The sequence below is a fragment of the Lichenostomus cassidix genome, chromosome 2 (genome assembly GCF_008360975.1).
Source record: "Lichenostomus cassidix isolate B80296 chromosome 2, HeHo_3.0, whole genome shotgun sequence".
In the NCBI taxonomy this organism is placed as follows: Eukaryota; Metazoa; Chordata; class Aves; order Passeriformes; family Meliphagidae; genus Lichenostomus; species Lichenostomus cassidix.
The window spans coordinates 151,887,309-151,913,901 of NC_139482.1; the positions used below are offsets into that span (position 1 = coordinate 151,887,309).

Below are 26,593 nucleotides of genomic sequence, written 5' to 3' on the forward strand. Positions count from 1 at the left end.
GCGGCTGGGACCGACCGGCCCCGCAGCGCAGCAGAGACCCTTCCCCATCAACAATAACACAGCCCCCCCTGCGCTCCCCAAGGACAGCACAGCCCCCCCACCAGCACGGTCCCACCACCCAGACCCCCTGAAGTACAGACCCAGACCCACCTCCCATCCAGCACACACAGTGCCCCCCAAAACCACCCCCCCCATCCAACAGAGTCCCCCAGACTCACTCAGCCCAACTCTCCCATCCCTGGGGGGCCTCAGTCCAGCTCTGCCCTGCCAGCAGTGCTGTGGGGGGGTCTGTCCCTGAGGGGGCCAGGGGAGCCCCCCAGCTCGCCCCACTGGCACCACTGTCCGGGGGGGGCTGGCCGGAGCCCCTGGCACGGTGCCAGCTAGTGGTGCCAGGCCTCAGCTTCAGCTCTTTGTGGACACAGCAGCCCCGAGCCCAGCCGGGAACAGCAGCCGCACTGCGGCCACCGTGGCCACCAGCCAGCCCTGGGGACGCTGGGAGCACAGCCACCAGCAAGCCCCGGGGGCACCAGGAGGGGCTGTGGCATGGCCACTGCGCTGTGGTCACTGGCCAGCCCTGGGGACATCGAGAAGGACTCAGCACAACCCTTCCACCACAGCCACTGAGCCCAGGGACACCAGTATGGCCACCAGCCACTGTGGCCACTGGCCACCACATCACAGAGCCCTGGGGACACTGGGAACAACCCTGACATTGCCACCACACTGCCACCACTGCAGCCACCATCCAGCCTCCGAGCGCCAGGCACACTGGGAGAGATTGCAGACCAGCCACCACACTGTGGCCACTGTGGCTACCGGACGGCCCTAGGGACACCATTAGGCCACCACACTGAAGACACTGGCCAGCTCATGAGCCCCAGGGACATCATGAAGGACTCCAAAATAGCCACTGCACTGCGGCCACCATGGCCACTGCGGCCACCATCCACTCCCAAGTCCCCAAGGATATCAGGAGGGACTCCAGCACAGCCACTGCACTGTGGCCACCATGGCCACCGTGGCCACCAGCCACTCCCAGGGACACCAGAAGCCATCCCAGCATGGACAGCAGCCAGGGAGACCAGGAGGGACTGTGGCACAGTCACCATAATGCAGCCACTGTGGCCACTGTCCACTCCCAGGGACATCGAGAAGGACAGTAGCATGGCCACTGCGCTGTGACCACTGTGACCACGAGCCAGCTGCAAGGACACCGGGAAGGACTCTGGCATGGTCTCCACACCTCAACCCTGGTGAAGGGCTGGGGTGTCCCAGGGGTCCAGCTGTCCCCCCCAGGTGACCATGGATGAACACCATGCCAAGCCTGGGGCCCAGTGCTGCAGTGACAGTGGCACTGGTGATGGTGGCAATGGAGACAGCGTCCCCATCAGGCACTGTGACACAGTAATGGCTCTAATGCAGAAATCATGAGTTGCCCAGCCTCATGAGGACCCCAGAACCCCCAGCATCCCTGGCACGCAGCCCCATGCCAGCCCCACGGGTGGCAGAGTCCCTGTCACAGTGGCTGCTGTGTCCCCCAGGGCTCTGAGCCTCAGGGATGGCACGTGCCAGCCGCGCTGGCAGGGATCACCAGCTCCCATGGGCTCCGTGCCCACCGCCACTGTGTCACCCTTCCCGCCTGGCCTGGCTTGTGACGCTTCCCGGCTGTGCTGGCTCAGCCCTGACATCACCACCCCTCCAGACAAACTGCGCTCTGGCTACTCAGCTACCGGGCACTTGCGGCCACCCCATGGGCCATGGCACTAAAGCCACCTAGCAGGGGGTGACAGGGACACCCAATCCGGGTCCCACACCCACCCAGCGAGGTAGGACTGCAGAGTGACACCAAACCCTGTGATACCCAGAAGTGACTGCATGGTGACACTGAATCCAACCTGTGTCTGACAGCACCGAACCTCCTGGCACCAAGGTGACACACATGGTGACACCAAAGTTGCCAGCATCTGACAAGGTGGGGTTACATGGTGACACCAAACATAGGTTACACAGGTGAGGTTACACACGGTGACACTGGGCTTACACGGTGACACTGGGCTTACACAGTGACACCAAACAGGTTACACAGGTGAGGTTACATATGGTGACACTGGGGTTACACAGTGACACCAAACACCTGCACCAGGACCTACAGCACTAAACCTGATGGCACTCGGCGAGGTGGGAGCACATGGTGACACTGAACCTGGTGGCACTTGGTGAGGTGGGAGCACATGGTGACACTGAACCTGGTGGCACTCAGTGAGGTGGGAGCAGAATGACACCAAACTCCCACGTCAGGACCCACAAAACCAAACCCACCAGCACCTGATGAAGTGGGACAGCATGGTGACAACGAACACCTGCCAGAACCTGCTGAGGTAGGACAGCATGGTGACAACAAACACCTGCCAGCACCTGGTGAGGTGGGACAGCATCGTGACAACGAACACCTGCCAGCACCTGATGAAGTGGAACAGTGTGGTGACAACAAACACCTGCCAGAACCTGGTGAGGTGGGGACAGCATGGTGACAATGAACACCTGCCAGCACGTGGCGAGGCAGGACAGCATGGTGACAACAAACACCTCCAAGACCCGGCAAGGTGGGACCACACTGTGACACAACCCTTGCCACATGCCCAGCACCACCAGCCAAGCCGCACCAACCCATCCCACGGTGGCCTGGCACCGCGGGGGGACAACAGCTGCCGAACCGTGTGTCATCCCTGCCAATGGCACTCGGACCGTGATGAAAACTTCCAGGCTCGGACGCGTCGAGCTACTCCCGGCAGCACCGAGTCAGGGGACACCGGGACTGTGACACAACTGGTGGTGGCACCAAGCAGGGGCTGAGGGCTAAGGACACCCAGTGCCACCACCCCGACACTGGGGTCGCACTCTGGTGGCCGCAGCCGGATCCCCTCATCCCGAGGACCCCCAGCGTGGGGCCGGGGGAGGCTCCCCCCGCAGGCAGCACCGCTCCCATGTAAGGGCATGGCCGAGCCGCTGTCGGCCCCACGCCGTGACACCGGGGCGCCTCGGTCACCGGGGGGGCACAGCGGGGAGCATCGGGGTCAGACCAACTACCCAGCGTACCCCGAGATGCCACCGGTGCCACCAGTGATGGCAATGACACCGGTGACAGCAATGCCACCAATGCCACCAGTGCCACAGCAGAGCACCGGAGCCCCCCGCCGCCTCACCCTCACCGCCCATGTCCCCTCCGCGCCCCCCAGAGCCACCGGAGGCTGGCTGTCCTGTCCCCAGACCATTCGGAGGGACCCCCCGCCCCACCGCGCCACCACCAATTCCTCCGGTAGCTCCGGGGGCTGCGGGCACAGCCCCCCGCCAGCCCGCGGGCACAGAGCACCGGGCGAGAGCAGCGGCCCGGGGGGCTCCCGGTGGGCTCCGCGGTGACAAGCCGTGTCCCCCGGCCCCCCGCCCGGCCCCCCCGCCCGTTCCGGGGCCGGCGGTGCCCGTCGTGCCCAATTATGGGAATGAGCGGCCGCGCTCCCCCGCGGCCCCCCCGGCGGCCGGCGCCCCACTGCGCCCCCCGGCCGGCCCGCGGTGGGGAGGGGGGTCCCGTACCCTTATAGCGCTCCCGCACGTCCTCGTAGGCCTGGATGAAGTCCTGCTCTTCGGGCACGGGAGGGGGACCGGCGGCGGCCATGGCGGCGGAGGGCGGCGGTGGGGGGCGAGGGCGGGGGGCCGCGGCCGGGGTCCGGAGTGCCCGGCGTGTCCGGCGTGTCCAGCGGCTCGGCGGCCCCGCACCCCGCGGCTGGGCAGGGGCACGGGACTAGGGACGGGACAGGGGACGGGACGTGCCCCCGCCCAGCCCTTTAAAGGAACCGCCGGACACCGCCCCGAAGCGAGCCGCGCGGATACGGCGCCCACGGGCACGGCAGCTAGGGGAAGGGCACCCCTCGGGGTAGGGACACCCTGAGGGGTGGGGACACCCATGGGACATCGGGGAAATTAAATCCTCACGCCCCCCAAACGAGTCACACGGTGCTGGGGATGTGGCACTGCCCGAACCCCGATGCTGCTGACCCCATCCGTGTCCAGAGGAGCACAAGGAGGGTGGTGAAGCACAGGGATAGCAGGAAATAGGGGACACTGTGGGGTTGGGGACGCAGGTGATGAGGGATGGGGTGGGGAGTGCCTGGTGCCCCCCACAGCCACCGCAGGGACGCCCTGACTCACACCCTGAGCCCCCCACCCTCCCCTAGTGAATGCTCAGCCCCTCACAGAGACCCCCGCGACCCCTCCAGCTGGTGGGGACAGCGATGTCACATCCCCCGTGACTTCCCCAGCAGCTCTATGTGCACCGAGGGATTTTTAAATCTCCATTTTTAAAGCTCCATCTCCCGGTGCCACCTGAGGGGCACTGAGGGGGTCCCGCCGCGGCCCCCAACAGCCCCCACCGGAGCTCAGTCCCAGCCGTGGGCGAGCTGCGGGGGGGGACACCGGGCCCATGGGACGGGACATCGTCATCCCTAAAAATAGAGACTAAAAGCCCCGAAACTCGAGCGGGGACGGGGGGGGAGCGGGGAGGGAGGGAGGGAGGGAGGGAGGCGGGGAAGGACAGGGAGGTGTAACGGAAATAGCCGGGGGGGGAGGGTTCTGTGCGGGGGGGGTTGAGTGCTGTAATTGGGGGAACACGCTGGAAGCCGTATGAGGACGGCACGGCACGACACGGCACGGCTCGGCTCGGCACGGTACAGTACGGCACAGCTCGGCATCACCGCCACGACCTCCGCACAGCTCCCAGCGCGGTGTCACCCCTCGGTCCCCCGGCCCACGCGGGACTCCCACGGCATCGCCCCACGGGACAAACACCCCCGGTCACATCCCGGCCTCCCCGTCACTTCCCACACCCCCGGACACATCCCGACCCCCCGGCCACATTCCGGTGCCCCGGACCGTACCTGCGATGCGGATGACGGCTCTCTCGGCGGGGTCCAGCACCGTCCCGTTGCCCGCGGCCGCCTTGGCACGCTGGGAGCGCTGATGTTTGCCCAGGTTCCAGGGCAGCGTGTCCCCGGCGCCAGGCGAACCGCTGCTGCCACTCGAGCTGTCCTCCGCCATCGCCGCCGACCCCGGCTCCTGCGACAGAGGGACGGCGTTAGGGACCCCCGGTACCGGGACCGGCGCATTCGTACGTTAGGGACCCCCCGGTACCGGGCCAGCAGGGACCCCCGGCATCACCACCGCCGTTTTTCGCGGTTCAGGTACCCCCGGTACCGGGGCAACAGGGACCCCCGACATCACCACCGCCGTTTTTCACGCTTCAGGTACCCCTGGCACGGGGGCAACAGGGACCCCTAGCATGGCCACCGCCGTTTTTCACGCTTCAGGTACCCCTGGTACCGGGGCAACAGGGACCCCCGGCATCACCACAGCCGTTTTTCGCGGTTCAGGGACCCCCGGTACCTGGGCAACAGGGACCCCCGGCATCACCACCGCCGTTTTTCACGTTTCAGGTACCCCCGGCACCGGGACTGCAGCACCGGCAGCGCCCCCACACCCCAGCCCGGTTCAACACACGGCGCGCCCGGAGGTGCAGGGACCCCTCGGGACAGCCCCGGGAAAGGGGATCTATGCCGGGCGGTGTCGCCAGGGTCACGGTCCCCACGAGGCAACCGCAGTGAAGGGATGGACAGGGAGCCGCGGTGATGGCCGGTGCGGTACCGGGAACTCTCCCGTGGGACCGCCCGCCGGAGCCGCCGCAGCCGGAGCGCGCACGGGCAGAACAAGCAGATCGAAGCCGTGGAGGAGAAGATCGCACCGGCAGCGGGGCAGCGGCCAGGCCAGCTCGGTGTGTGGGACCGCGGGGTCGGCGCGGGTTGCAGCCCCTCTGTGACGGGAGGGGGACGGAAGGTGCCGGTAGCGGCGGGGTTGACCCCGCGATCCCGGTACCTCCGTGATCCTGCCGTGCCGGCACCTCCGCCATCCCGGCATCCATCATCCCGGCACCTCCGTGATCCCGCCCCCGCCCTCCCGGCACCTCCGCCATCCCGCTGCCTCCGCCATCCCGGCACCTCCGCGATCCTGCGCCCAGCATCCCGACACCTCCGCGATCCCGGCAGCTCCGCCATCCCACCTCCACCCCGGCGCCGCCGCAGCCGTGACACCGGCTCGGGATCGTTCCCCCAGGAGCCGGCAGCACCGGGCGTTTGCAGCGGCCGAGACGCCATTTGCAGAAGCTCGGAACCCGGGAGAGCCACCGGTTCCGGCATCACCGGGCTCGGCATCCTCGGAGCCACCGGCATCAGCGACATCGCAGCGCCCGGTCCTCTCGGCAGCCTCGGACCGCGGCGTCACCGACATCACCGGCACCCCCAGACCCACCGGCATCACCGGCACCCCCGGCAGTGGGGTGGCAGGCGGGGGGTGGGCGTGGGGAGCAGGTGGGGGACGAGCAGGTGGGGAGCGTGGGGGGCAGCGCGGTGCCAAGCCTGAGTCAGCGGCTCCATCGCCCACGTCCCCCGCGCAGCCCCTCCACCCCAGGCCTGCCAGCTGCCTCTCCCCACCCACGGGGGCACCCATAGGGACCCCCACAGCCCCCCAGCTCCCCCCACCCCCAGACTCGAGCCTCAGCACCCAAACACCCCTCGCACCCCCAGCGCAGCCCTCCACACCGCAGCCCCCACCCCACGGCTCCTGCAGCCCCCCCGCCCTGCGGCAGCCCCGCAGCATCCTTCAAGCCCCCCCTCGCCGCTCCCGGTTCCACGGGGGACAGGGTGAGGGGGACCCCACGCGCGAGGACTCACCGAGCGCCACGATGTCCGCCGGGACGTGACGGGGGGGCATGACCGGGGGGAAAACGGCACCGGCACCGGGAGGGCTCCGGAGGGAATGCGGCACCGGAGGGGAGCACCGGCACCGGTACCGCGGGGGCTCCGGGGGGGAAAAGGCCCCGGGGGCTCCGCCCGCACCGGCACCGGCACCAGCTCCGGCTTCGCGGCAGGGGCGGGGCGGGGGGCGGGCAGCGGGGGGGTCCTTATCTCACCGCCCCACCCTCCGCACCCAGCGCACCCCGCGGAGGAGGCACAGGATTAACCCTGACCAGTGCTCCCAGTACAGCCAGCATCAGGGGCTGACCCCGACCGGCGATCCCAGTACACCCAGCATGGCACGGGTTAACTGCGACCAGCGCACCCAGTACATCCCGTACGGAGAAGGTTAACCCTCGCCGGTACACCCAGTATGGAGAGAATTAACCCTCCCCAGTACAACCAGTATGGAGAGGGTTAACCCTCCCCAGTGCTCCCAGTAGACCAGGCAGACAGGGGTTAACTGACCATTACACCCAGTATATCCAGTTCAGAGAGGGTAACTGTGACCAGTACACCAAATATGGAGAGGGTTAACCCTCACCACTGCAACCAGTGTGGCCGAGGGTGAACCCCGCCCAGCGCTCCCGGCGAAACTGGTCCCGCCCCGCGCTCCCGCAGGGAAGTCCCGCAGCCGCTCGGCACACCCCGGCTCGGCTGGGCGCTCAGCTGCGGGCACAGCGCGGGTACAGCACGGCCACATCACCTGCACACCGCTGGCACAGCAGTGGCACACAGGATGGTGGCACCGGCCACCCCCGGCTGCCGCATTCAGAGCCCAGGGGAGCGCGGTGGAGGAGGGATGAGATGGGAGGAGCAGCTCGGCCCTGGCACGGCTCTGGCACGGCCCTGGCATAGTTCCGGCGTAGTGCTCACACCCTGCGGGCCACCAGGCTCTCTCTTGGCCGCGGAACAGAGCTCGGCTGCAGCCACCAACACTGCAGGAGGGGGTCTGGTCTAGCAGCTAGGGAGGCTTGGGAGCCAGGGGAGATGGGGCTGAGGATTAATTGATTCCAGTCAGTGCCGGGAACTGGAGCTGGTGCCGGGAACTGGAGCTGGTGCTGGGAACCGGATCTGGTGCCTTGATCCAGAGCTGGTGCTGCGAACCAGAGCTGCTGCCAGGACCTGGACACAGTGCCGAGAAGTGGAGTTGGTAGCAGGAACTAGAGTTGGTAACAGGAGCTGGAGCCAGTGGGAACCAGAGCTGGTTCCAGGAAGCAGAGCTGGACCTGGGAATTCGTTTTGGTAACACAAACCAGAGCCGGTGCTGGGAACCAGAGCTGGTTCCAGGAACCAGAGCTGGACCTGGGAATTCGTTTTGGTAACACAAACCAGAGCTGGTGCTGGGAACCAGAGCTGGTTCCAGGAACAAGAGCTGGACCTGGGAATTGGTTTTGGTAATAGAAACCAGAGCTGGTGCTGGGAACCAGAGCTGCCGCCAGGAACCAAAGCCGGTGCCAGGAAAGGGATTCGGAGCCGAGAACAGGAGTGTGTGCAGCCCCCCAGTGCGTGTGCACTGCTGGGTGTGGACACAGGTGGACACGCGTGTGCCCAGCCCTGGCTGGCTGCACTCACACCCTGGCGAGTGCACGGCACAGGAACACACCAGTGAACACACACGCACCGCGGGAGTCTCGGGGGCTTCAAAAACTCCCGGTGCCCCCCGCCACATCCAGTTGCACGGCATAACCCCCCCTACCCTCCAGCCCCACCGTGTGTGCCAAACTGACCCCGGCAACCCCAGCACAACCTCACCCACCCCGCGGGGCGCAGAGACCACCGAGGACCCACCGCGACCCCACACAGGGGCACCGGCAGCGCCGAAATCGGGGCCACCTCCCGGCTCGACAGAACCCTCGGTCCCCACCGTGGCACCTGCCAAAGCTCAGACCCCCCACCCGCTCTCGCTGCGGCCCTACCGGGGCTGCCGCTCGCTCCGTCCGTCCGGATCCGGTGCTGGCGCAGCCGCTCTTGCCGCGGTCATGTGCCGGTGCCGGCACGGGAGCAGGGAGAGAATCCCCCGGCCAGAGCCGGACAAAGAGCCCTTTTCAGCCGCGCTGGGCCCCGCGGGCCCCTCGGCGCCAGGGGACAAAGGTCCGGCACGCTTGGCACCGGCGGCGCCGGGCACTCCCCGCTCGGGGCACCCGCGCGGCGCGGGGCACCGGACAATGCGGAGGGGGTGGGCGAGCGGCCAGGACCCCTCCTGCACCCCGATCCCTCTCGGATCTCACCTGAGTGCACCGGCGGCTCTCCGGGGAGCGCGGCTCGGCGCCACGTGCGCGGGGCTGGCACGGCTGGCACGGTGCCCGCCGGGATCCCGGGGCTGGCACACGTCAGCGGGGCTGGCACACGCCGGCGCCGTGCCACCGCCAGCCCTGCCCTGGAGCCGCCCGTGCCCGCGGGCTGGGGCTGGAGCCACTGGTGGTGTCACACTCGTGCCCACTCCCAAAGGGGCACAAGTGTCACCGAGACACTCGCCCACCTGTGACTTGGGGCATCCCGGTGGGCAATGCGGGCACGGAGGGGAGGCTGTGCACCCCTCCCTCTGCCCGCTGCTGCCTGCTGGAGGGTCTCACCCACTGGGCACCAGGGCTGCCAGCACTGACCATGGCAGGAGCTCTGCCCGCACCCGCAGGGAGGCCCCACCCACCTTAATCCCAGTGTTCCCATTTGGGATTGAGACATTCCCACTATTCTGGTGATCCCAGTTGGGATTGAGACATCCCTCCTATTCCAGTGATCCCAGTTGGGACTGGAACTGCCCCCCAACAGGACCTCTCAATCCCAGCCATACACAAGGCTCCCATTTATTCAAAACTTTATTTGAACTTTTATTCCAAATTTCACTGGCGTCACACTGGTGACCCCAAAGTCCTTCTGTCCACCTCCTGCCCTGGCACGAGGGTGCCCAGGAGTGTCCCCAAGTGGGGATCCCCCCACTCCAAGCTCCTGGGAAGGGCAGGAACCTCCCTGCACACCAAGTCTCCATGGCAAGGCCAAGGTAGACACCATAACCCCACACTGGCACCAGTGCCAGGGGGTTTGGGGGATAAAAGGGACCCTTGAAGCAGAGCCACTGCCGGGGGGCTCAGAGGGGTCAGAGGGGACCCCCGTGGCGACAGCGGCACGTGATGAGGTACTGCGGGTACGCCTGCGTGTCGTTGAAGATGACGAAGATGCCAGGCTGCCGAGGGTCATCCACCACGCTGTGGAAGCGCTCAGGGGCTCCAGACCCCTCCCGCAGTGGGGGTGCCCGCAGCCCCGGCCGGCCGGCCGTGAACTCGCCGGTCAGCACTTTGGCCACGAAGATGAATTTGGTGCCGTTGGCGTTGCGCGGTGAGTATCGATCCCGTGCTGAGATGGCAGCGTGCGCCGCGAAGTACACGCCAAGGCCGTAGAGGGTGGCTGTGGGGTGGGTGTCAGGTGGGTATGGGGTGTGCCAGTGGTATGGGGCACACATTGGCACCCCAGGCCCATGTGGGGACCCTGTTCCCACACCGAAGGCACCGTGCCCACCTTGGCACCCCATTCCCGTGACCCCATAATCATCCTATTCCTGTGCAAATGGCACTGCGACCACCTTGGCACTCCATTCTCACGTCCCCATAATTATCCTATTCCTGTGCAAATGGCAGCGTGCCCACCTCACCACCCCATTCCCACACCGATGGCACTGTGCCCACCTTGGCACCCCATTCCTATGCCCCCCACAATCACCCTATTCCTGCACAAATGGCACCATGCCCACCTCACCACCCCATTCCCACTGATGGCACCATGTCCACCTTGGCACCCCATTCTCAAATCCCCATAATTATCCTATTCCTGTGCAAATGGCACTGTGACCACCTCATCAACCCATTCCCACACCAATCGCACCATGCCCACCGTGGCACCCCATGGTCATCCTATTCCTATGAAAATGGCACTGTGCCCACCTTGGCACCCCATTCCCATGCCCCCATGATCATCCTATTCCAGCACAAATGGCACCATGCCCACCTCACCACCCCGTTCCCACTGATCGCACCATGTCCACCTTGGCACCCCATTCTCAAATCCCCATAATTATCCTATTCCTGTGCAAATGGCACTGTGACCACCTCATCATGCCATTCCCACACCGTTGGCACCATGTCCACCTTGGCACCCCATTCTCACATCACCCAAAACACCCACACCACCCACCACCACCCCCCACACCACACCCCACCCACCCCACCCCCCCACAATCATCCTATTCCTGTGCAAACCACCCACCACCCCACACACACACACCCACCACCACCCCATTTCCACACCAATGGCACTGTGTCCACCTCACCACCCTGTTCCCACACTGATGGCACCATGCCCACCTTGGCACCCCATGCCCGTGCCCCCATGATCATCCTATTCCTGTGCAAATGGCACTGTGCCCACCTCACCACCCGATCCCCACACCAATGGCACTGTGCCCACCTCACCACCCCATTTCCACACTGTGCCCACCCATTCCCATGCCCTCATAATCATCCTATTTCCGCATAAATGGCACAGTACCCACCTTACCACCCCGTTCCCACACCGATGGCACCATGCCCCCCTTGACACCAAGGTCACCCCACACCTGTCTGGAGCTCACCGTTCTTCCCGCAGAAGCTGCGGTTGAAGCCGTGCAGGCAGATCTCGCGGCTGGAGGCCTCGGTGGTGCCGTGGAAGAGGATGCGCTCCACGGCGGTGCCTGCAGCACAGCCACGCTTCACGCTGCCCTTCTTCAGCTGGTACTGCTTGTACAGCACTGGATGGATCAGCTTCTGCACCTGCCGGGCACTGCTGTGTCACCTCTCTGCCCTGGGGACACCCCAGAGGGTCCCACATCCCCAGACCCACCTGCACGATGCTGATCTGGTCGTGCAGCTCCTCCAGCGTCGCGTAGAAATGGCGCAAGGTGTCGGCAAACTCCTCCGAGTCCTCAGCCAGCGGCATCAGCCGCACCTCCTCCTCCAGCCCGGTCACGTCCAGCCCTGCCAGACAAAGCCCCGGTGAACGCAGGCACGGTGAGGGGCAGGGCTGTCCCCACAGTCCCCACACGCACCGAGCAGGCGGCTGGAGCTCTCGAGAGGTGGCTGGCTGCGGCAGATGGGCACGGCGCGGGCACTGCCAATGTCGAACTCCTCCATGCGCTCCAAATCCACCGTGAAGGGCCGTCCGTCCAGCACCAGGTCCAGCCGGCCCTCCTGGCGCAACCAGGACTGCTCCAGCAGCGCTGCTGTCTCGGGGGCATAGGGGACAACGGTGCCAGAGGGGTCCCAGCGCACCCAATGCGCAGCGGTGGCAGCGGTGACAGCGGTGGCACCATGCTCTGTTGGTGGCGGCAGGCGGTGGAGCAGCGCCGTGAGGTCTCGGGCGGCGGGTGCCACATATTTGGTGAAGCCATGCAGTGTGGCGATGTCACCAGCCAGGCTGAGCTGCACGGCATGGCGGCGCCGCAGAAGGGTCAGCGCACAGCGGCCGGTGGCCGGCAGTGACCGAAGCCTCTTGCTGCCCACCTCCCGCGTCCGCAGCCGCCCAGCCAGCACCCACTCCAGCTCCCGTGGCACTGCCGACACGTCCTGCTCGAGGGAGCTGAACACCGTCACCCGCGCCACGTCTGCTGCCAGCAGGGCCTCCTCCAGCGAGGCCTCCAGCGCGGCCAGCAGCCTGGCGTCCTCCTCAGCCTGCTCCTGCTGCTGCTCCCGGCAGTAAGAGTCCAGGGACAGAGCGGTGGCACGTGCCAGCTCCTCCTCCTCGCGCCGTGTGTTGTCCATGGAGTACTGGATGGCCAGAGCCATCTGCACCTCCTCATCCACCCTGGTGTCCGACAGCAGCTCACTGGCAACTTCGCCACTGGCCGCAATGGGGATCTCGGTATCCAAGTCCCACTCGATGTTGGGGACAGTGTCAGACCACACGTTGGGGTACTCAGGGTCGTCATCTGCCCTGGTGTGCAATGCTGCTAGCACCTCCTTGATCTCCTCTGTGGGAGCAGCAGGACATCAACCATGAGACCCCACAACATCCTTGGGGAGAACCAGCCACCCATGGCTCCCTCATCCCACTGTGGCGCCCAGACAGTGGGCACCAAATCACCCCCCTCGCCCCTCACCTATGGAATGAAAGTCATCATCGTCACCACCACCACCACCACTGTCACCAGCAGCAGCACTGTTGCCCTCAGGCAGCTCCCGGTGCCAGGGGTGTGACTGGGGGTCCCAGCGGCTGCTCGAGGGCAGCAGCTCCTCCAGCTCCAGCTGTGGGGATAGAGGGTTGGCATCACCAACGCTGCTTTGGGACAGCAGGGACCACACCAACGGGACCCCCATGTCAGACCCCTCTCCATGAATCCTCACCTGGGGATCTGGAGGGCTCCAGGGATCACCATCCAGCTGGATGACGCACTGGAAGCGATTCTCCAGCTGCTGGAGGAGGCTCTGCCCATCCTGGTCCCACAGAAAGCGGGCAACGCCGGGGAAGCGCAGCGTCGCGGGGTGTGAGGCCACCGAGTCCAGAAGGCTCTGCAGGAAATCTGCCACTGCCCGGCACCGGCCTGGCTCCCCGCTGACCTGTCAGGAGATGGTCAAGGGGTCAGCACCTGGGCACCTGCCCAGCTCACCTGTGAGCAGTGCAGGCAGCACCATGGCAGCCTCGGGGTGTGCCATGAGCACGGGGAGGTGGGAGCACAGCACAGCCCTGCCCACACCTTGCCCACACCCTGCTGACACCTTCTCACACCCCTGCCCGTAGCTCACCCGGAACCCAGAGATGTCCCCTCCATCCAGCAGCATCAGGGACACTTCAGGGATGCTGCTGAGCACCTCCTGGTGGTGCTGCTGCAGGTAGCGCAGAGCTCCCGGCTCTGCTGGCACCAGCACCTCGTCCTGCAACATCGGCTCTGCGATCACCACCGACACAAGCCCCGGGCGCTGGGTCTGGCTTGGCACAGCCTTGAACCCCTCTGTGTCCTTGTGCCCACTGGGGAAGGTGGCTGCTGGCTGCCCTGGCATGGGATGTGATGCCAGTGCTGGTGGCAGTGGGATTGCAGCAGCTCTATCCGGTGGGACATTCGTGTCTGCTGTGGAGTCCGTGTCTGAGGATGGCTCTATGTCCAGTGGGGTATCAGTGTCCAGCAAGGGGTCAATGACCAGCACGGGGTCAGTGTCAGGAGGAGGGGCAGTGTCCAGAGGTGGCACTGTGTCCAGAGGTGGTTCTGTGTCCAGGGACAGGTCTGTGCTCCCCTCCAGAGGCTCCAGGAAGGGGTAGTGAGGGATGAGCTCCAGCACCATATCCTGCAGCCGATGTGACCTCTGCAGCACCCGCTCTGCGGCTGTGGGGGACACACAGATGGGCAGCCGGTGGCCCAGTGTGGTCCCCTGGCACCAGCAGAGCGTCCCGTTGGTAGCCACTCACCTGCTGGCTCCTGGAAGGTGACAACAGCCCCGCGCCCGCCCGGCAGCAGCCGCACGTCCCTCACGCTGCCACCACCGCTGCGCCGGTTCTCGAAGTAGAGCTCGAGCAGATCCCTGCTTGGTGTCGACCCCGCTGCCCTCACCAGCACCGCGGGGGTCTGTGGCACCCGCAGCAGCGCCAGCCCCCGCCGCTGTGCCCGCTCCTCCGCCGATGCCAGCTCTGCAGCACGGGCAGCGCTGGCACCGGGGACACCGGGACACCGCGGCGGGGACACCCCACCAGGCAGCATCTGGGGGTTTGGTGCCCAGCAGAGCCCTCACCCCATAATGCCACCCTGGTGCTCCCAGACCCCAATACTCCCACCTCTGGCACCATTGGCCTCTCAACCCCCAGAAGCCTGACCCTGTCACCCCAACACCTGCATCCCTACCTTATTGTCCGCCTGACCCCCTGGCAGCCTCACCTCATCACCTTAGCCCTCCACAACCTCACCCCATCACCCCATTGCCCCATGGCATCCCCACCCCATCACCCTGGCCCTCCACATCCCCACCCCATCACCCCTCACCCCCAACATCCCCATCCCATCCTCCCTCCACACCCTGCTGTCCCCCCATGGCCCCAGACCCACCTGGGGGGCTGAGGGGGTCCTGCAGGCGCAGCAGACCCCAGCCAGGCACAGGGCCCTGGCACAGGGTGACAGCGCCAGCGGGGACACCCAGCAGGGCCTCCAAGGGGAGGTCCAGGTGCTCGGGGGGTGTCCTGGGATCGAGGCCGTGCAGCATCAGGTGTTTGGGGTCCCAGGGGGGCGCTGGGTGAACCCCCAGCTCGGCACCCTCCAGCCTGTGGCTGCCGTGGAGCAACACGTTCTGTGCATCTGTGGGGAGAACAGCGGGGTCACTGGGGACACACCCAGCACCCCCGTGACCCCCCGTGACCCCCGGGGACACAGCACTGCTCACCAGTGCTCCCAGTAGGACTTGGGACCCCCCCAAACCCCGTCCCAGTGCTCCCAGTTGAGACTGTGATTGTCACATACCCCATCCTAGTGATCCCAGTGGGGCTGGGAACTCCAAACACAATCCCAGTGCTCCCAGTGGGGCTGAGACCCCCAAATCCCATCTCAGTGCTCCCAGTGGGACTGGGACACCCCTACACCCCATCTCAGTGCTCCCAGTGGGGTCAGGAGACCCCAAACCCCATGTCGGTGCTCCCAGTTGGGACTGTGACCACCACCCATCCCATCCCTGTGGGGCTGAGACCTCCAAATCCCATCCCAGTCCTCCCATTTGGGACTGTGACTCCCACCCCATCCCAGTGGGACTGAGACCCCCAAATCCCATCCCAGTGCTCCCGGTGGGGCTGGAACCTTCAAACACAATCCCAGTGCTCCCAGTGGGGCCAGGACACCCCAAACCCCATCTCAGTGCTCCCAGTTGGGACTGTACTGTCATATGTCCCACCCCAGTAGGGCTGAGACCCTCAAATCCCATTCCAGTGCTCCCAGTTGGAACTGGGACCATCACATATCCCATCCAGGTGATCCCAGGGGGGCTGAGACCTCCAAATCCCATCCAGGTGGGGCTGAGACCCCCAAATCCCATCTCAATGCTCCCAGTTGGGACGGTGACCATGACGTACACCATCACAGTAATCCCAGTGGGGTTGAGACCCCCAGATCCCATCCCAGTGGGGCTGAGACCCCCAAATCCCATTCCAGAGCTCCCAGTTGGGCCTGAGATGATCATACACCCCATCCCAGTGCTCTCAGTGGGGCTGGGACTTTCAAACACAATCCTGATGTTCCCAGTGGGGTCAGGACACCCCAAACCCCATGTCAGTGCTCCTAGTTGGGACTGTGATCCCCACCCATCCCATCCCAGTGGGGCTGAGACCCCCAAATCCCATCTCAGTGCTCCCAGTGGGATTGGGACCTCCAAACACAAACCCAGTGCTCCCAGTGGGGTCAGGACTACCCCAATCCCATCCCAGTGCTCCCAGTTGGGACTGGACTGTCACATACCCCATCCCAGTGGGGCTGAGACCCTCAAATCCCATCCCAGTGCTCCCAGTTGGGACTGTGACCATGACATACCCCATCACAGTGATCCCAGTGGGGCTGAGACCCCCAGATCCCATCCCAGTGGGGCTGAGACCCCCAAATCCCATCCCAGGGCTCCCAGTGGGGCTGGGACCTCCAAACACAATCCCAGTGCTCCCAGTGAGGTCAGAACACCCCAAACCCTGTGTCAGTGCTCCCAGTTGGAACTGGGATGATCATATATCCCATCGTAGTGATCCCAGTGGGGCTGAGACCCCCAAATCCCATCCCAGTGCTCCCAGTGGGGCTGGAACCTTCAAACACAATCCCAGTGCTCTCAGTGGGGCTAGGACACCACAAATCCTATGTCAGTGCTCCCAGTTGGGACTTGACTGTCACATACCCCATCCCACTGGGGCTGAGACCCCCAAATCCCATCCCAATGCTCCCAGTTGGGACTGTGACCATGACATAGCCCATCAAAGTGATCCCAGTGGGGTTGAGAACCCAAATCCCATCCAGGTGGGGCTGAGACCCCAAAATCCCATCCCAGTGCTCCCAGTTGGGACTGTGACCATGACATACCCCATCGCAGTGATCCCAGTGGGGTTGAGATCTCCAAATCCCATCCCAGTGGGGCTGAGACCCCCAAGTCCCATCCCAGTTCTCCCAGCTGAGATTGTGACTATCACATACCCCATCCCAGTGGGGCTGAGACCCCCAAATCCCATCCCAGTGCTCCCAGTTGGAACTGTGACCCCCACCCACCCCATCCCAGCACTCCCAGTTGGAACTGGGACCACCCCCCACCTCCGTGCTTACCCTGGGGGTCCTCGAAGGTGAGGAAGAGGAGGGGGCCGAGGCGCTGGCAGCTCTGCACGGGACCACCCCCCGAACGCCGCCGGCTCTCGAAATACAGGACCAGCAGCTCCTCCGGGGTGTCGGGGGGCACCCCTTGCACCTCCAGCACCCCCCCTGCCATCCTGGAGCACCCGGAAATTTGGGGGGGGCGATCCCAAACAGCTTTACATCCCCTCCACCCAAGGTGTGAGCCCCCCGGGTCAAGGACCCCAAATTACCTCCCCAAACCCCACGGACACACCTCCGTTATCAAAGGTTCCGGGACCCCCGTGTGGCCACAAGGAGAAGCCCCCAAACCCCGGGGCAGGACCCCCGAACCTCCCCGGACCTCTCCAGGTCCTGTGACCCCCAGGCAGACCCCCCACGCCCCCCAGGCAGGACCCCACGCCCCCCAGGCAGGACCCCCCCACGCACCAGACGCTGCGCCGCTCCGCCCCGGCAGCGAAACGAAACCGAAACGCGGAGAAACGGGAAGGGGAAGCGCCGAGGGCGGGGCAGGGGTGGGGACACGCGACAGGTCCCACGCGAGACACGGGGACGAGCGTCCAGACCTCCGAGAGTGACCAGAGGGCGCGGGGTTGGTCCCACGGGTGACAGGCGGACAAGTGAGTGTCCCTTGTGCATGACCGGGTGACGCGTGGCAGGCACGACGAGTGACCACCGGACACGAAACTGTCCTCAGGTATGACCAGGGGAAGCGGAAAAAGCCCCACGGGTCACAGGGGTACACGGGAATGACCGGTCTCACGAGTGACCAGGGGACACCAGAGCAGCCCCACGGGTCACAGGGGTACACGGGAATGACACGGGGACAGGGGACCAGCCCCACGGGTGACAGGGATACACGGGAATGACAAAAGGACACGGGACCAGCCCCACGGGTGACAGGGGTACACGAGAATGACCGGCCCCACGAGTGACCAGGGGACACGGAAGTGACCCCAGACCTAATGAGGGGACACCGAAAATGTCCCACGGATAACTGGGGAACAAGTGAGTGTCCCTCGTCCGTGACGTGGGGACACGTGGCCGGCACCACGAGTGACCAGGGGACACGGAACTGACCCGAGATGGGACGAGGGGACAAGGAAAAAGCCCCACGGGTGATGGAAATTACACAGGGACACAGGACCAGCCCCACGGGTGACAGGGGTACACGGGAGTGACACAGGGACACCAGAGCAGCCCCACGGGTGACAGGGGTACACGGGAATTACCGGCCCCACGAGTGACCAGGGGACACGGAAAAAGCCCCACGGGTCACAGGGGTACACGGGAATGACCGGCCCCACGAGTGAACAGGGGACACCGGAGCAGCCCCACGGGTGACAGGGGTACACGGGAATGACACAGGGACATGTGACCAGCCCCACGGGTGACAGGGGCCCACGTCAGTGTCCCTCGCGCGTTACTGGGGACACGTGACCGATCCCACGCGTGACACGGGGGGGGCGCTGCGGCCCGCGCCGAGTCCGCGCTGCCGCCACCAGGGGGCGCTCTACGCACGATCCCACCCCTCGCTTTGGCCACGCCCCCTACAGAACACCCCGAACCAGGCCACGCCCCCTCAGGTGTTTATCCATCTCTCAGTAGGCGTGGTATAACATAGGCCACGCCCCTCCGAGCACCGCCCCCATCTGGCCCCGCCCCTCGGCTCGCAGCGAGCGGACCCCGCGCAGCTCGGCCCGGCCGGTGAGTGGGGGGCTCGGTGGGCCCGGGGCTGGGGCGGAGGGGGTGGGCGGCGAGCGGGGGCCGCGGTGGCCCCGGTGCCGCCCCCGAGCGCGGTTCCCTCCGCCGGTTTGCTCTGCCGCATTCCGCAGCGCACGGGTTCGGTTCGAGGGGGGGAGTGGGGGGGTAGCGGGGAGGGGGTAGCGGGGCCGAGCGGGACCCCGCGGCTGCGGGAACAGCGGGGGTCTGCCGGTAGCTCCCCCCGCGGTAGCGCTCGGGGATTAGGCTCGCTGCTGCTGTAAATAGGCCGAGCCGGGGCTTTACCGAGCAAAGCGGCTTACGGGGCTCCGAGAGAACCGGTGGGGGGGGCGGCGGCACCCCCGCAACCCGTGATGCGGGAACACCTGCGCCCCCGCAACGCCGCCCGCCGCCGAGCTGTGGGCATCCCTGCGCCCCCCGCACGCCGTGCTGCGGGCACCCCCGCATCCCCGTGATGCGGGGCTCCCTGCACACCGTGCCCCCCCCCCGCAATCCCGCAATCCGTGATGCAACCCCCGCACCCTGTGCTGCGAGCCCTCTGCGGACCCCCCGAGTCCCGTATGCCCCCCGTAGTGCCACCATTCGGCGTGCCCTCCGTACCCCCGAGGGGAGCCCCCCAGGCCCTCTCTGCCCCCGTAAATTCGCCCCCTGCCCGGTATCGGTGCCGCCCCCGCCGTGCCGCAGGGCCGAGCCCCCCCGTCCCGCTGCCCGCCCGCCCGCCCGGGGCGCGGGGCCGTCACGCGGCGGCTGCGGTTGCGCCACCGGCCGGCGCTGCCCGTTGGCCGGGCCGAGGCCGCTGCGGCACCGGAACGGCGGCGGCACCGCACCGGCACCGGCACCGGGAGGCCACCGCTACCGGTGCTTGCCAGGCCGCGGCACCAAACCGGCACCGCTCCGGTACCGGCGCTTGCCAGGCCGCGGCAGCAAACCGACACCGCTCCGGTACCGGCGCTTGCCAGGCCGCGGCACCAAACCGACACCGCGCCGGTCCCGCCGCCTCAGCGGTACCACACCGGCACCGATGCCCGTACCGCACCGCCGGGTGCGCGATCCCCGCGTAGGGCGCAGCCGCCGCTGCCTCACCGCCCGGTTTTGTAACCGGGAGCGGGGGCGGCCCTGGGCTGCGGCGGAGCTCGCCCGGCCTCCGTGAGCTGGGGCTGAGGTCGGGTCGGGGTCGGGCCTGGCAAGGCCCCGCTGCTCCCGGTGCCGCTCCGAGGGGGGCAGTGCTCCGGGGCTCCCCCGCACCGCTGCCGGTGATCACGGCAGCGCAGCCATCCCGTAGCCCCTCACACCGATCCCCCGGCCATTGTTGATTTCCCCCAACCCCTCAGCTCGGCCTGCACATCGCCTCTTGCCCCGGGGGGTGTTGCCATGGCAACGGGCTCGCCGCCGCCATCTTGTGCGGGCCCGGCGGGAAGGACCACCCGATCGCGGGAACCCCCCGAGGGCGAGAGGAACCCCCCGATGGCGGGAACCTCTCATCCCGGGGTGAGGAGCCCCCCTTGCGGTGCTGAACTGGCCGGGGACCCCCAGGGATTGGGAGGATGAGGGGTGGTGGCTGGAGAGGTGACGGCCATGGAGGGGTGATGGCTGTGGAAGGTATGAGGAAAGGGGGTGACAACTGTGAGGGGGTGACAGCCATGAGGGGCTGATGGCCATGGAGTGATGAGGAAGGGGGTGACAGTTGTGAGGGGTGACAGCCATAAGGGCTGACAGCCATGAGGGGCTGATGGCCATGAAGTGATGAGGAAGAGGGTGACAACTATGAGGGGTTGATGACCATGGAGTGATGAGGAAGAAGGTGACAACTGTGAGGGGTGACAGTCACGAGGGGCTGATGGCCATGGGGTGATGAGGAAGGGGGTGACAGCCATGAGGAGCTGATGGCCATGGAGTGATGAGGAAGGGAGTGACTGCCACAGGGGGCTGATGGCCATGGGGTGATGAGGAAGGGGGTGACAGCCATGGGGGGCTCATGGCTGTGGAGTGATGAGGAAGGGGGTGACAACTGTGGGGGGTGATGGCCATGAGGGGCTGCTGAGGACAGAGTAGTGGCTGTGAGGGGGTGACAGCCATGAGGGGCTGATGGCCATGGAGTGATGAGGAAGGGGGTGACAGCTGTGAGGGGCTGCTGAGGACAGGGTGGTGGCTGTGAGGGGGTGACAGCCATGAGGGGCTGATGGCTGTAGTGGGGCAGTGACAGTGGGTGGACGCGGAGGAGAAGGATGATAGCTGTGAGGGGCTGATGGCTGTAGCAGGGCAGTGACTGTGAGGAGACGAGGAGGAGGGGGATGATGGCTGTGAGGGGCTGATGGCTGTGAAGGGCTGATGGCTGTGGTGGCAATGAGGAGGTGGGTGACAGCCACGGGGGACAACACCACCATCTCTAACCCCCTCTCCCCCCCACAGCACCCAGGCGGCCGCAGCCCGCGGGACACCATGTCTCACGAGAAGAGTTTCCTGGTGACGAACGATGGCTTCGGGGGGCAGCAGCAGCCGGCAGGACCCCCGGCCTACCCTCAACCCCCCTACCCCGTCGCCCCGTACCCCCAGCCCCAGTTTGCCCCCACTCCGTACCCCCAGCCGGGCTTCACGCAGGGGCCGGGGCCGTACCCGCCACCGGGGCCGTACCCCCCCGCCGGGCCGTACCCCCCCGGGCCGTACCCCCCGCCCGGGCCGTACCCACAGGGCCCCTACGGGCAGCCGCCCTATGCCCAGCCCCAGCCCATGGTCCCTGGCGACCAGGACTGTAAGTATACCCGGGGACAGGGGGGGCTGGGGGTGTGTTCCAGGCTGGGGGGCTTCAAATAGGGTGTGTGACCCCTTTGGTTCCCAGCTGGGGGCTCCCAGTGGGTGTGTGACCCCCCATTGTGTGCTGTCTGGGGGGCACCAAGTGGGGTGTGTGATCCCCATGGCTCCTGTCTGAGGGGTTCCAAATAGGGTGTGTGACCCCCTTGGTTCTCAGCTGGGGGGTCCCAGTGGGTTTGTGACCCACCATTGTGTGCTGTTTGGGGTCACCAAATGGGGTGTGTGATCCCCCTGGTTCCTCTCTGAGGGGTTCCAAATGGGGTGTGTGACCCCCACAGCTCCTGGCTGAGGGGGACCAAGTGGGGTGTATGGTTGGGTGGTCCCAATGGGTGTGTGACCCACCATTGTGTCCTTTCTGGGGGGCTCCAAATGGGGTGTGTAACTCCCTTGGTTCCCAGCTGGGGGATCCCAGGAGGTGTGTGACCCACAATTGTGTGCTGTCTGGGGGGCACCAAGTGGGGTGTGTAACCCACCGTTGGGTCCTGTTTGGGGGGCACCAAGTGGGATATGTGACCCCCACGGCTCCTGGCCAAGTGGCACCAAATGGGGTGTGTGACCCCCCATTGTGTCCTGTCTGAGGGGCACCAAATGGGGTGTGTGACCCCCACAGCTCCTGGCTGAGGGGGACCAAGTGGGATGTATGGCTGGGGGGTCCCAATGGGTGTGTGACCCACCATTGTGTCCTTTCTGGGGGGCACCAAGTGGGGTGTGTGACCCATCACTGTGTCCTGGCTGGGGGACTCCAAATGGGGTGTATGGCCCCCCCTAGTTCCCAGCTGGGGGTCCCAGTGGGTGTGTGATCCACCATAGTCTCCTGTCTGAGGGGCACCAAATGGGGTGTGTGATCCCCCTTGGTTCCCAGCTGGGGGGTCCAAGTGGGCATGTGACCCACCATTGTGTCCTGTTTGGGGGGCATCAAGTAGGATGTGTGACCCCCCACGACTTCTGGCTGAGTCTGGGGGCTTCAGGTGTATGGGCAACCAGTGGCTTTGGGGACTAAGAGCAGCCCAGGAGGGCTCTCTTGTTCCAGCCTGGCTGGCAGGTCACACAGCTCAGGGGGCCCAAGTGGGGCAGCAGGGACCCCCCGTGAGTCCTACCTCCTGCCCCACACATCCTGGGGGACAACCCTGCCTGCTGGGGACAGTGCTGGCCGTGACCGTGGGAGAGGGGACACCGCCCCGAGCTGTGTCAGCTGTGACACCTGGCTTTGTGGGGGCTCAGAGCTCCACTCCTGCGACCCCCCCAGACCCTCAGTGGTGTCCCCCTCCCCACAGCCCCCCTGCACAGCACCTACCATGAGGATGGTCCCCCCTCCTACTATGACAACCAGGACTTCCCGTCGGCGCACTGGGACGACAAGAGCATCCGGCAGGCCTTCATCCGCAAGGTGGGACACGGGGGGCTCCGGGTGGGGTGTGGAGCATCATAGGGACCCCCTGTGACCTGCCACCCTGTCCCCAGGTGTTCCTGGTGCTCACGCTGCAGCTGACCGTCACCTTCGCCTTCGTGACCGTCTTCACCTTTGTCAAAGGCGTGCGGGGCTTCGTGCAGCGCAACGTGTGGACGTACTACGTGTCCTACGCCGTGTTCTTCATCTCCCTCATCGTCCTCAGCTGCTGCGGCGACTTCCGCCGCAAGCACCCCTGGAACCTCGTGTCCCTGGTGGGCATGGCGGGGGGCTTTGGGGTGGCAGGGCCAGGAGGAGTTTGGGGACATGGTGTGGGGGGTTTGAGGGTGCGAGGCTAGGGGTGCATGGAAGGTTTGGGGTGTCAAGCTGGGGGGTGGATTTGGGGTGCTGAACCAGGGCAGGTCATCAGGGCAGGTTTGGAGGTGCTGAGCTGGATGGGATGATGGGGAAGATTTGATGGTGCTGAACTGGCTGGGATGGTGGGGAGGGTTTAGATGTGTTGAGCTGGGTGGGATGATGGGGAAGATTTGAAGATGCTGAGCTGGGTGAGATGATGGGGAAGATCTGGGGGTGCTGAGCGGGCTGGCATGATGGGGAAGGTTTGGAGGTGCTGAGCTGGGTGGGATGATCAGGAAGATTTGGAGGTGCTGAGCTGGGTGGGATGGTGGAGAAGGTTTGGAGGTGCTGAGCTGGCTGGGATGATGGAGAAGATTTGAAGGTGCTGAGCTGGGTGGGATGTTGGGGAAGGTTTGGGGGTGCCAAGCTGGTGGCAGGTTTGGAGGTGCTTAGCTGGGGAAGTTCAGTAGGGTGGCTTTAGGGGTGCTGAGCCAAGGGGCACATGGTGTGTTTGGGGGTGCCAGGCTGGGCAGATTATCCTGATGGGTTCCCCCTTTGCCTTCCCAGTCCATCCTGACCGTCAGCCTGTCCTACATGGTGGGGATGATCGCCAGCTTCTATGACACCGACGCTGTCATCATGGCCGTCGGCATCACCGTCGTCGTCTGCTTCACCGTGGTCATCTTCTCCCTGCAGGTCAGCGCTGGGGCTGCCCCTGCTGCCTTCTGGGGGGCTCCAAACTGGGGGTGAAGCCCCCTGCTGCCTTCTGGGGGGCTCCAAACTGGGGGTGAGACCCTCTGGTTCTTGTCTGGGGGGCTCCAAACTGGGGGTACGACCCCCTTGGTTCCTGTCTGGTGACTTCCAGTGAGGCCTAGAGGCCCCTACTGCCTCCCTGCTGGTTTTTTGGGGGGCTGTGAAGGGGGGGTGTGATCTCCCCTCAGTTTCCTGCTGGGTCTGGGGACCCTAGATGGGGTTTTCAACCCTTCCCTAGCTTCCTGCTGGGTCTGGGGAGCTCCAAACCAGAGTGTCCTCTTCCCCTCCTTGCCCCAGTTTCCTGCTGGGTCTCTGAACGGGGTATGACCTCTCTCCCCGAGGTCCCTGCTGGGTCTGGGGGCTCCACACTGGGATCTGATCCCCCCCATCACCCCAATCCTCCTCTCCACAGACCAAGTACGACTTCACCTCATGCCGGGGCGTCCTCATCATCTGCCTCGTCGTGCTCATCCTCTTCTCCATCCTCTGCATCTTCATCCGGAACCGCATCGTGGACATCGTCTACGCCTCGCTGGGGGCTCTGCTCTTCACCTGCGTGAGTCTGGGGGGCTGGGATCCCCAAATTCCTGGGGTGGGGGACTCTTGAAGTGCTCTGTGGGGCCAGCAGGATGTGGGGGGCAGAGGGTGGTTTGAGGTGTGGTGAGCTGCTGGTGTCTTTTGTCCCCAACACGTCCCTTGTCCCGCAGTTCCTGGCGGTTGACACGCAGCTCATCCTGGGCAACAAGCAGCTGGCGCTGAGCCCTGAGGAATACATCTTCGCCGCCCTCAACCTCTACACCGACATCATCAACATCTTCCTCTACATCCTCGCCATCATCGGCAGGGCCAAGGAGTAGCCCCACCCTCCCTCCCCACCGCGGCCCCCCCCCCGGTCGGGTTCCCCTCCCCGTAGCCGGTTTTGTTGCCGTTCTCATCGCGTTCCCGGCGGTTCCCCACGGCCCCGGTTGTCCCCCTGTGGGGGTTTCGCTGGCACAGGGGTGTCACAGCCTCTGCCAGCCCCCTGCTCGTCCCCGCTGTGAATACGGTTTGTCCCCTCCTAACCCTTTGCGTCGAACGCGGACTGGAAGCACTTTGGAGTCCCCTCCGTCCTGTCCCCACTCTGTCCCCTCCCTGTCACCCCTCCGGCCGTGCAGGCAGGGGCAGTGTGGGCAGCGCTGCAAACCCCCCGAGCCACTGTCCCTGCCTGTGGCACCCCCAGACCCACCCAGAGCCACCATCCCCACATGGTTGCACTCCTAGAACCCCTCGAGCCACTGTTCCCGTCTGTCCCCAAGCACCCTCAGCCCCTCCCGCACTGAGCCACTGTCCTCACGTGGAGGAACCCCCAGACCCCCCGAGCCACCATCCCTGCCCATTCCCGGACGTTTCCAGCCACCTGCCTGTCCCCACCCCGTGACCCCATGGCACCCAAGACCCCCCTGTCCCCTCCCCGCGTGGCCAAGGCCCCGTCCTGGTCCTGCTGTTAATAAATTGTCTTGTTCATCTCCCACGGCTCTGCCTCTGGCTCCAGCTCCATCCCAGGGTGTCACCATCACTGTCCCCACCACATTCCATCTGGGGGACAGGTGACAATGGGGGCTGAGAGAGCTGGAGACAACCTGGGGACAAGTGGGACAGGAGGAGGCAGCCAGGTGGGGTTGAGCTCTGCTCCCAGGAGAAGAGACAACAGCCTCAGGGGAGGTTTGGGTGAGATAATGGGACATTTCCTTCCTGGAAAAGCCCTGGGCAGGGGTGAAGTCCTCACCCCTGGGAGGATTCAACAGCCTTGTTAATGTGGCACTTGGGGACATGGCCAGGGGTGGCCTTGGCAGTGCTGGACCAGGTGGGCAGAGAGGTTTTTCCATCCAACGCAAACAATTCCGTAATTCCTTGATGTCCAGTCCATCCTGGCAGCTCTTGACGTGCTCCTTGGCAGCTGCCAGCCCTGGTCAATATTTCCATTTCCATGTTCTCCCTCAAGAGATTCCCTGCTCTTCCTTTGCTGCTCCCAGCGCTCCACATCCCTCAGTTCCCATGGTAAGAGAGTTTTAGGAATGGCTTTTAAGGTTTTTAAGGTGGCCACCAGCAAAGGCATCAGCAAAAGCAGGTTTAAAATAAAAGCGAAAGCATGACAAGGTTTGGTGGCAAAGCTCACTCTGCTATTCACTCAATGGTTAAAACACACAGAGAAAAAACAATCTGATATCAATCACTCTAAAACTAAAATCAACACAGCCTGACTTACCTACGAACCTAAAGAATTTAAGAATCTGAGAGGAACATTCCTGCTGTATTTGCTGCAGCACTTTCTCACTGCCACACACAGAGACCTAAGGAGTTTGTGCAAGGCAGGTACAGCTGGGGTGCAGAGTTACAGGTGCATTTTCAGGTTTATACCTGTGCAAAACCCTCCTG

The 26,593-nt window shown here is 65.2% G+C and overlaps 3 protein-coding genes and 1 long non-coding RNA gene across 13 annotated transcripts in view; 1 reads left to right on the forward strand and 3 right to left on the reverse strand.

Annotated features, from left to right (window-relative positions):
* PLEC (plectin) overlaps positions 1-8,873 on the reverse strand; it is an 83,977-nt gene extending 75,104 nt beyond the window's left edge. For 3 of the 7 annotated variants that reach the window (XM_085053844.1, XM_085053843.1, XM_085053842.1), the window contains exon 1: positions 4,929-5,100. In XM_085053844.1, coding sequence (XP_084909970.1) covers positions 4,929-5,088 — 160 coding nt within the window. In that variant the 5' untranslated portion in view covers positions 5,089-5,100. Of the gene's footprint in view, positions 1-3,588; positions 3,797-4,928; positions 5,107-6,773; positions 6,960-8,755 lie in introns of those variants that run through there. The other 4 variants (XM_085053855.1, XM_085053851.1, XM_085053846.1 and 1 more) reach the window with 3 other exon arrangements.
* Positions 8,874-9,637: 764 nt separating this feature from the next.
* PARP10 (poly(ADP-ribose) polymerase family member 10) lies at positions 9,638-17,642 on the reverse strand. The gene is made up of 11 exons (XM_085053867.1): positions 17,581-17,642; positions 17,128-17,288; positions 14,896-15,141; positions 14,265-14,483; positions 13,607-14,181; positions 13,208-13,420; positions 12,964-13,108; positions 11,914-12,834; positions 11,709-11,842; positions 11,461-11,638; positions 9,638-10,241 (listed from the first exon to the last, which is right to left on the reverse strand). Exons 2-11 carry the CDS (start codon positions 17,285-17,287, stop codon positions 9,934-9,936), a joined length of 3,099 nt encoding a protein of 1,032 aa, XP_084909993.1. The 5' UTR covers position 17,288; positions 17,581-17,642; the 3' UTR covers positions 9,638-9,933.
* LOC146442631 (uncharacterized) lies at positions 10,248-11,301 on the reverse strand. The gene is made up of 3 exons (XR_014850323.1): positions 11,156-11,301; positions 10,775-10,838; positions 10,248-10,519 (listed from the first exon to the last, which is right to left on the reverse strand). It is a non-coding gene; the product is annotated as an uncharacterized LOC146442631 (long non-coding RNA).
* Positions 17,643-17,719: 77 nt separating the features above from the next.
* On the forward strand, positions 17,720-25,688 carry GRINA (glutamate ionotropic receptor NMDA type subunit associated protein 1). 4 transcript variants are annotated; one of them, XM_085053870.1, is made up of 7 exons: positions 17,720-17,848; positions 21,283-21,622; positions 22,956-23,068; positions 23,143-23,343; positions 23,993-24,121; positions 24,591-24,734; positions 24,886-25,688. In XM_085053870.1, exons 2-7 carry the CDS (start codon positions 21,313-21,315, stop codon positions 25,033-25,035), a joined length of 1,047 nt encoding a protein of 348 aa, XP_084909996.1. In that variant the 5' UTR covers positions 17,720-17,848; positions 21,283-21,312; the 3' UTR covers positions 25,036-25,688. The 4 variants fall into 4 exon arrangements, with proteins under 4 accessions (XP_084909996.1, XP_084909995.1, XP_084909994.1 ...); XM_085053869.1 differs by lacking the exon at positions 17,720-17,848 and adding an exon at positions 18,754-18,858; XM_085053868.1 differs by lacking the exon at positions 17,720-17,848 and adding an exon at positions 19,658-19,915.
* Positions 25,689-26,593: the final 905 nt, after the last annotated feature.